Source organism: Neomonachus schauinslandi, chromosome 5, assembly GCF_002201575.2.
Source record: "Neomonachus schauinslandi chromosome 5, ASM220157v2, whole genome shotgun sequence".
Classification (NCBI taxonomy): Eukaryota; Metazoa; Chordata; class Mammalia; order Carnivora; family Phocidae; genus Neomonachus; species Neomonachus schauinslandi.
In genome coordinates, this window is record NC_058407.1 from 96,165,670 (window position 1) to 96,173,598 (window position 7,929).

The window sequence follows — 7,929 nt, forward strand, 5'->3', positions numbered from 1 at the left end:
ATGTCACAGAGCAGGACAGGAAGAAAGAGGTTCCAGGAGGATGGGAGAGGGGTTCCAAGTCTCCGGGTAAGGAGAGGGATCACAGCACGCTGGGATTGCGGAAATTATGTCCAGCGAAGCGGGCTTCGTCCCCCAGCTCTTCTTCAATTCTGAGAGAGAGGAGCCAGAGAGGAAAGAGTCAGGGAAGAGGGGAGGATCCTGCTTCTCTTTCCGGGGGGCCCCTATCCTCCAAACCCGTCACACCAGCTGCTTCGATGTCCTGGCCCAAGCGTGGGCATGCCCTGGCGTTCCCACGTGACCTATGGGAGCCCTGGATCAGGCCATCCGTAAAGCCGTCATTCAAAAACAAGTATTTTCTGGATAGCTACTGTTTTCCAGGCCCTGGGTATCGGAGATGGGATGGTGGGCCAACAGAGCTTTTAACCCTCTGGGCCCTGGGCTCCTATCCCCCAGGTGTCCTCACCTCATGAGCTGGTTGTACTTAGCCAGACGCTCCGAACGGCAAGGGGCTCCAGTCTTGATCTGAAACATGCCCAAAGATAAGCAGCTCAGTGGCTGCCCCTTCATCTCCTAAAAGAAAACTTACACTCCTTTGACATTCTCCTGACACCCGTAAACACCCGGAAAGAGAGACCCACCCACCTGACCAGAACCCAATTACACAAAGATCTCCCTTGCACTCACCTGGCCTGTGCACAGCCCCACCACCAGGTCAGCGATGAATGTGTCCTCGGTCTCTCCTGAGCGATGACTCACCATGACCCCCCAGCCATTCTCCTGGGCCAGCTTGCACCTGCAGCCACACACCAGCACTGACCCCCAGCCCCTCACACCAGGCACTCCCTTCCCAGCCCCCCCACTGGTCTATGTTGAGAAACACCCGGCACAAAGCTCCCTGGGAGGGGCAAAGGGCATGGGGTGAAGGGGGACAGAGCCAAAAGAGCCGGGAAAGTGACGCAGGTTCCCCGCTCTCTTCAGCATCTGTGCCAGGAGGAGGTTGGGAGCACTTGCCGGAGGTGTCCTGTAGAAACAGGCTGGGTCGGGGACAGCGAGGGGATACTCACGCTTGGATAGCTTCAGTGACCGAACCGATCTGGTTGACCTTGAGCAGCAGACAGTTGCAGGCCTTTTCCTCCACTGCCCGCTCAATACGCTTTGGGTTGGTCACTGTCAGGTCATCACCCACAATCTGGATCCCTACATTGGCTGTGAACTTCGACCAGGCAGCCCAATCATCCTGGTCAAAGGGGTCCTCAATGGAGACCACTAGAAGGAGAGCAGGAGGGGCTGCTGACCCTCCCTGGGGCTCTGCATCAGGCAGGAACACCTCCTGGGGGGACAGATCCCCTGGCTAACTAAGCCTGCCCATCCTCGCTTCCCTGCCTCCAAGATAAGCCTGCCCCGATTCTTATTTCAGTTCTTTCAGAAAACCTACCGGGGGCACCTGGGTGGCTCAGTAGGTTGAGTGTCCAACTCTTGGTTTCGGCTCAGGTCATGATCTCGGGGTTGTGGGATCGAGCCCTGCGTCAAGCTCCATACTCAGCATGGAGTCTGCTTGGGATTCTTTCCCCCTCCCTCCCCATCTGTTCCCCGCTGCCCCGCCGCCCCCTCCCCACCCCGTGCTCTCTCCCTCTCAAATAAATAAAATCTTGAAAAGAAAGGGAAAAAAGAAAATCTTCCAAAAACCAAGGGTTCACAGTCTTTCTCAAAACTACTTTTGCATTTTCCCACTTTCACTACTGGGAGGACTTTCCTCAGTGCTATTCTACATCCTATTTATATGCTATTCTGCATTTATATCTACTTTCTCTTGCTCTGTCTCAGGGAAATGGAAACCAGCTTCCTCTATGCAGGGGTCCCAGCCCTTGGTAAGTTTGGAGAGGGTAATTCGGCTCCTCGTCAGCCTTCCTATTCTACTCCCACAGCGCTTGCAGCTCCACTCAGCATCCACAACTTCATCAGTCAAAAACACTGATATGTACAAGTTCCCTGCTGGGCCCCATCACTCTCTCACCATCGCTGCTTCCTTCAAAAGCCCTCCCCGTGATCCCCGTAGCTTTGGAACTCATGACTTTAATTAGGACAGAAGTAGATAAAACAGATTCACTATGGGTACCTGCACATTTAAACTACCTACAAAGTTTGTCTCTGCAGGAGGGTCCTCCCCCTGCCCCGCCACTTCCCCCGCTCCCCCCTCTCATCCTGATTCTCAGGCTCTTCTTAGACCTCTACCTGGCACCTGAGTCAGCACCCCATATGGTCCAGAGTTGCCCCACACGCCCCTGCCTGCCCCTTGGCCCTCGCGCTGCCCTCCCTCCCACACCCCTTGTTCTCACCAGGATAGTCCCTGACAAAGTCCTGGTAGAGGGCCCCTAGCTGGTCCCCAGTGATGTATCGGGAAGGATCAGCAGGAGACTTGAAGTCCAAGTCATATTTGCCGTCACGATGAAACTCCGAGGCAGCGACATCCATGCCAATGACAATCTTTTCTGTGTAGCCAGCCTTGTCGATGGCTTCCTTCACCAGCTCCAAGGCTGGGGATGGAATACAGTGAGATTACCAGCAGAAAGGGTGGGCAAAGAGGAAGGAGAGTAAGAAAGAAATTCAGAGGCCAGGCGGAGGGCAGTTGCTGGGGAGAAGCCTGACTACAGTTGCTGGTGGGGTTTTCCCCAGGGCTGGGAAGAGCAGACCATCTTCTAAGAGGGCAGAGGAATGCAATTCTGTTCATAACAGGCTGTTCATAAATAGCTATCATTTATTGACGCCTAACTATGTCACCTAAGTACAATGATGCTAAGAGGTAGATACTGTTATTATTCCCATTTTACAGATAAGAAGGACAAGCACAGAGAAGTTAAGTAAGAAAGATCACCAGCCAGTAACTCTTCAAGTCAAGGTTCAAATAGAGGCAATTTGGCCCCAGAACCTGAACTCTCAGCCACTTCCTGTTATTGTTTTTTTTCTTTTTTCTTTTTTTTTAAGATTTTATTTATTTGACAGAGAGAGTACGAGCAGAGGGAGAGAGAGAGAGAAGCAGGCTCCCTGTTCAGCAAGGAGCCCGATGTGGGACTCGATCCCAAGACCCTGGGATCACGACCTGGGCCGAAGGCAGCCGCTCAACTGACTGAGACACCCAGGCGTCCCCCTGTTATTGTTTTTATTCATCATACAGCTCCTGCCAAGGCAGAGAAAAATTAGGGATCTTAGAGGCCTGAGAGGTTGGGGTGGAAATGGGATTGACTTAGAATAGAATCCCTAGAGTATGGTATATCTCATCAAACTGAGAGTCCTATCAAGTTCAAGTCCAGGATGGATCCTACAAGTCACGTAGACCACTTCCCCGCATTCCCAGGGGCTCCAGTAAGAACGTATAGTTGCTAACAAGGGGCACCTGGGTGGCTCAGTCAGTTAAATGTCTGCCTTCAGCTCAGGTCATGATCTTGGGGTCCTGGGATCGAGCCCCACGTCCTCAGGCTCCCTGATCGGCGGGGGAGTCTGCCTCTCCCTTTCCCTCTGCCCCTCCCACTGCTCATGCATATACTCTCTCTCTCTCAAATAAATAAAATCTTAATATATATATAGTGCTAACAAATCTGGCTGGGCAGGTGAAGACTGTCCTCTTAGGCCTGCATGTGAATGTGGCAGGCCTTCTGGGATCCGGTCCCAGTACTGGTACCTCTTTGAGCTAGCTCAAGGGCCTCCCACCCATACTCCTCAGGACCTGGTGAAGTGTGTGGCCCTTCCTGATGTCCCAGGACAGAGCGAGACTTAAAGCAGGGAGTGAGGTTCCTGGTCTCACCCTCACTGTTCTCCAGGATGTTGGGGGCAAAGCCACCTTCATCTCCCACATTGGTGGCATCCTTGCCGTACTTGTCCTTGATGACCCCCTTGAGTGTGTGGTAGACCTCCGCCCCGAGTCGCATGGCATCCCGAAAGCTCTCAGCGCCCACTGGGAGGATCATAAATTCCTGCATGGCCAGCTTATTCCCAGCATGAGAGCCACCATTGATCACGTTGAAGGCCTGGGGGCCACAGGACAGAAAAGTCACAGAGCACTTACCCCCTCCACCCCCAGGAGCGTTAACCCAAGAGCCCAAATCTGCCCCAGCTTCCCAGACTCAAAGTCTCCTGTCCCCATCCTTTCTCTGTAGCTGCCTCAATGCACTTTCCCCCCATCATTCCTCACAAGGTTTCATGCTCCCCACCCCCCACCCCTGGGAGAGGCCCAGGCAGGGCAGACAGGGCTCACCGGCACGGGCAGGATGAGGTCGGAGTTTCCGGCCAGCTGAGCAATGTGGCGATATAGAGGCAATTCCCTCTCGGCCGCCCCTGCCTTACACACGGCCAGGGACACACCCAGGATGGCATTGGCCCCAAACTTGGCTGGGAGATGATAGAGGAAGGCACTGAGCAAAAATTTCCCCCATCTGTTCGAGCCCTGGCCTCCACCTGTACTCCCCAAAAGGAGCCAGTAAAGGAGACCCCCTCCTCCCTCTCCACTCCTGCAACACCTCATCAGTGCTCTCCTGAAAATAGCAGGGACACGCACGCACACACGCACGACATGATGGGAAAGGGCAGAGAGCTCCACTTATTTCTAAACATCCTGAGACCATAGACTATCTCTCTTGCCAGATCGCCCTCTTCGTGCTGCAAAGTTCTTCCTTCTGTCTATCTAATGTCACTCCCTCCCCTGCAGTTAAATTCATCTTCTCTTATTCTGGCTCTGGGAGGGGAACGGAAGATGGGCTAAGTCCCGACAGTCCTTCCTAAGGAAGCCCCCACAGCGCTCCATGCTGTCTGCTCCACGGGCCCCCCCCCCTCCCGCCTCCCCACGTTCTCCCAGACCCGGCTTACATTTGTTCTCAGTCCCATCGAGCTCCAGCATCAGGTTGTCCAGCTTCTCCTGCTCCACCACAGAGAGACCCTGTGGGCAGAGCCGCCATCACCACAGGCGGAGGCTGGGCCCCAGGGCAGAGGGCCCCACCCAATTCCCACACAGGGTCCCCTCTGGCCAGGGTTCCTGGGAGAGCAGCCGGTCTGGATGAGGGGACCTGAACCCCACGGGAGCAGGGGGCAGTAAAGGAGTCTTCCCACCCTTCCCTTGGTAACCATGATTCCCAAGAGGTGGACCTTTCTCCCTTTGCTCCCTCCTCCCCTAATCCAGGATTCCTTCCAGGACCCTGGTCCTGCCCACCAGCACCCCTGCCCGCCCGCCCCCTCCTGGCCCCCAGCAAAGAGTGGGCCTCACTGAGCTGATGAGGGCAGGAGCGATGGTGGTGTTGATGTGGTCCACTGCCTTCAGGACACCTGGGGAGAGGCAGGGAAGCCAGATAGGGTGAGGGTGGAAGGCGCCAGAAGTGGGGGGGCATGCAAGAAGGGGGCTGAGGACTGGTGTAAGGTATGAGTATAAAGCTGAGGGATGGGAGTGCCTGGAAAAGAGAAGGGGCCTCACCTTTGCCTAAGTAACGCTGTTTGTCCCCATCCCTCAGCTCCAGGGCCTCATAGATACCAGTGGAGGCTCCACTGGGCACCGCAGCCCGGAAAAGACCTGGAAGAGGAACATGAAATAAGGAGGGGCATAGAAGGATACTACAGGGCCAGGGATTCCTTCAGCCTTCCTGCTCCAAACTGCCTGCCACAACCAGTCCCATCCCCACACTGCTCTCTAACACACACACACACACACACACACACACACACACACACACAGATGCCCAGGCAGTGGCCTCCTCATACGCCCAGCTGAGGTCCCACATGCACAACGAGGAACCCACACACATGAAGCTACGCAGGCAGCACACACATGCACACATGCACGCAGGTGCACACACAGACGTGCAGAGGCACGGTGTAGCCCATACACTAAAATAGGACACAGAGATTGGCCTATCCTGGCTCCCCTGGACAAAGAGGACCCAACCCCCATAATCCAGGCTTGGAAGCCTGGCCCAGCACCCCATCCCCACTGGGAATGAAGGCAGCTGCCCCTCCCGGGCCAGGGGAAAGCCGGCCCGAGGGCTGTGGGAAGCCCCCTGCCCTGCTCGCTACCTTTGGCAGTGTGGAGATCCACCTCCACCGTGGGATTCCCACGGGAGTCCAGAATCTCCCGGGCCCAGATCTTCTCTATCGACATGATGGCTGAGATCTTGGGTGGGAGGGAAGGAAGGAGAAAGATAAGAGGTTTAGAGAGGCGGAGCCTGATCAGTGGGAGGGGCTAGAGGCTGGGAGCGATGGGAAAGAGGTTACTGCAGTGGGTGGGGGTTGGGGAGGAGGTGGCTGCAGTCCTGGCTTTAGAAGGGATCCCCCCCACCCCACGGGGAGAGAAGGTCAATGCAGTGAGGAAGGGGAGGTCACTGCAGTGGGGGGAAGGGGAGGATCAAACGGTGAGAAGGGAGGACACCGCAGTGAGGAGGGAGGGGCACCGGCAGAGGTTGCGTCGCCCCCCCTCAGTAGCTCCGGCAGCTGACTGGTGGGGTTTCCCCAGATCTCAGAGTATAATGGCTCAGGCTTGCATTTCTCCTTGGAGCCAAGAAGAGGATGGGCTGTCTGGGCAGCTGGGGCGTCTCCTCCGGAGCCCCCATCCCACGCCAACTTAACACCCCAACCCCCACTCCAAGGTCCCAGTTCCTCTCCCAAACATACGTCCCTCCTCTTCCCAAGAGATGTACAGTAGAGAAGTCTGGGGCGAGGGTCCTGGGGAAGCCCTCAGTCCCTGGCGGTTGAGCGGGGAGGGAGAAGAGATCTGGGGGGAGAGGCAAGGCTGGGCCCATGCTCCCCCCCCCCCCCCCCCGCTCCTAGACAAATTCTCCCCTCCTCCCATCCCTCCCCCGTGCAGCGCGGGAGGTAATGTAAAAGGAGAGAGGCAATGTGGGGGAGGAGTGGGAAAGAAGGGAGTGTAGAAGTCTAGGGATGCTGAGGAATGGGAAGAGAAGACATTTCCCCAGATGCAAAGCCAGGGGACGTGCCAGGATAAAAATGCACCGCTGGGGGAGACCCCGAACTTAACATCGACAGAACCGAGGCGAAGAGGGGCGTGGGGAGAGGGTCAGGCAAGGGTAGAGAAAGGCGCAGTTAGAGAGAAACAGGTGCGGAGAGACCTGGCGCCCCAATGAGGAGGGGGCGACAGCCAGAAACCGAGAGGAGCGGTCCCAGAAGTCCGGGGAGGGAGGGTGCCCGGGGGAGGTGCGGATGACGGAGCAGGTGCGCAGCGCCGGGGGGCGAGGGATGCGCGCAAGCCGGGGGAGAGGGCGGGGGGCGCGGCGGCTAGGGGAGGGGGCCGGCCGGGGCTTCACCTCAGGGCTGCAGACTCAGCCTGTGGCGGCAGCGGCGGCGGCGGCGGCGGCGGCGGCGGCGGCGGCGGAGCAGAGAGAGCGGGAGTGGTGGCGGCGGCGGCGGCGGCTGCGGCTCCCTGGCGGCGGGCGGGGGGCGGGCGGGGGGAGGCGCCGATAGGGCCGGGCGGGCGCATGTGACCCGGAGCCCCCGATGAGTCAGGAGCCTCCGGCGGAGGAGCACGTAGGAGCACGGGTGGGGGGCCGATGGGGGGGTAGGGGAGTTGGGGGGGCCGGGAGGAGAGCGATGGGGGGGGGGCTGGGGGCGACCCAGGACCTGAGGCCCGGCACCCACGCGCGCTCACACCCACGCCCCGCTCCCCTGGAAAGTAACAGGCACAGCCTCACACCAGTGAAGCCCATGACAGACTTGGACTCTCACAACACCGATCAGACACAAGAGTATCAAAATGTCTCTTTATTTGAAAACCAAACTGTTCCTAACACACCCAGCCGCCTCCGCAGCTCTTCGGCAGCCAACTCTGCAAGCATCCCCTGGGCCCATCCGGGCCTGATTCCCCTACACCTGCCTGAGGGGGCCCCCCCACCAGCACACACACACACACACACACACACACACCCAGGCCTGATTCCCCTA

At 57.6% G+C, this 7,929-nt stretch overlaps 1 protein-coding gene across 4 annotated transcripts in view; it reads right to left on the bottom strand.

Moving 5' to 3' along the window:
* Nucleotides 1–16: 16 nt before the first annotated feature.
* The window catches only part of ENO2 (enolase 2), an 8,894-nt gene continuing 981 nt past the window's right edge, over nt 17–7,929 (bottom strand). Inside the window, exons 1-12 of one of the 4 annotated variants that reach the window (XM_044914940.1) lie at nt 7,296–7,399; nt 6,052–6,148; nt 5,456–5,551; nt 5,252–5,310; nt 4,858–4,927; nt 4,250–4,383; nt 3,800–4,022; nt 2,337–2,534; nt 1,065–1,266; nt 685–793; nt 464–522; nt 17–149 (exon numbers count right to left, since the gene is read on the bottom strand). In XM_044914940.1, the coding sequence (XP_044770875.1) occupies nt 80–149; nt 464–522; nt 685–793; nt 1,065–1,266; nt 2,337–2,534; nt 3,800–4,022; nt 4,250–4,383; nt 4,858–4,927; nt 5,252–5,310; nt 5,456–5,551; nt 6,052–6,136 (1,305 nt within the window). In that variant the 5' untranslated portion in view covers nt 6,137–6,148; nt 7,296–7,399 and the 3' untranslated portion in view covers nt 17–79. Of the gene's footprint in view, nt 150–463; nt 523–684; nt 794–1,064; nt 1,267–2,336; nt 2,535–3,799; nt 4,023–4,249; nt 4,384–4,857; nt 4,928–5,251; nt 5,311–5,455; nt 5,552–6,051; nt 6,204–7,295; nt 7,400–7,929 lie in introns of those variants that run through there. The other 3 variants (XM_044914942.1, XM_021690544.1, XM_044914941.1) reach the window with 3 other exon arrangements.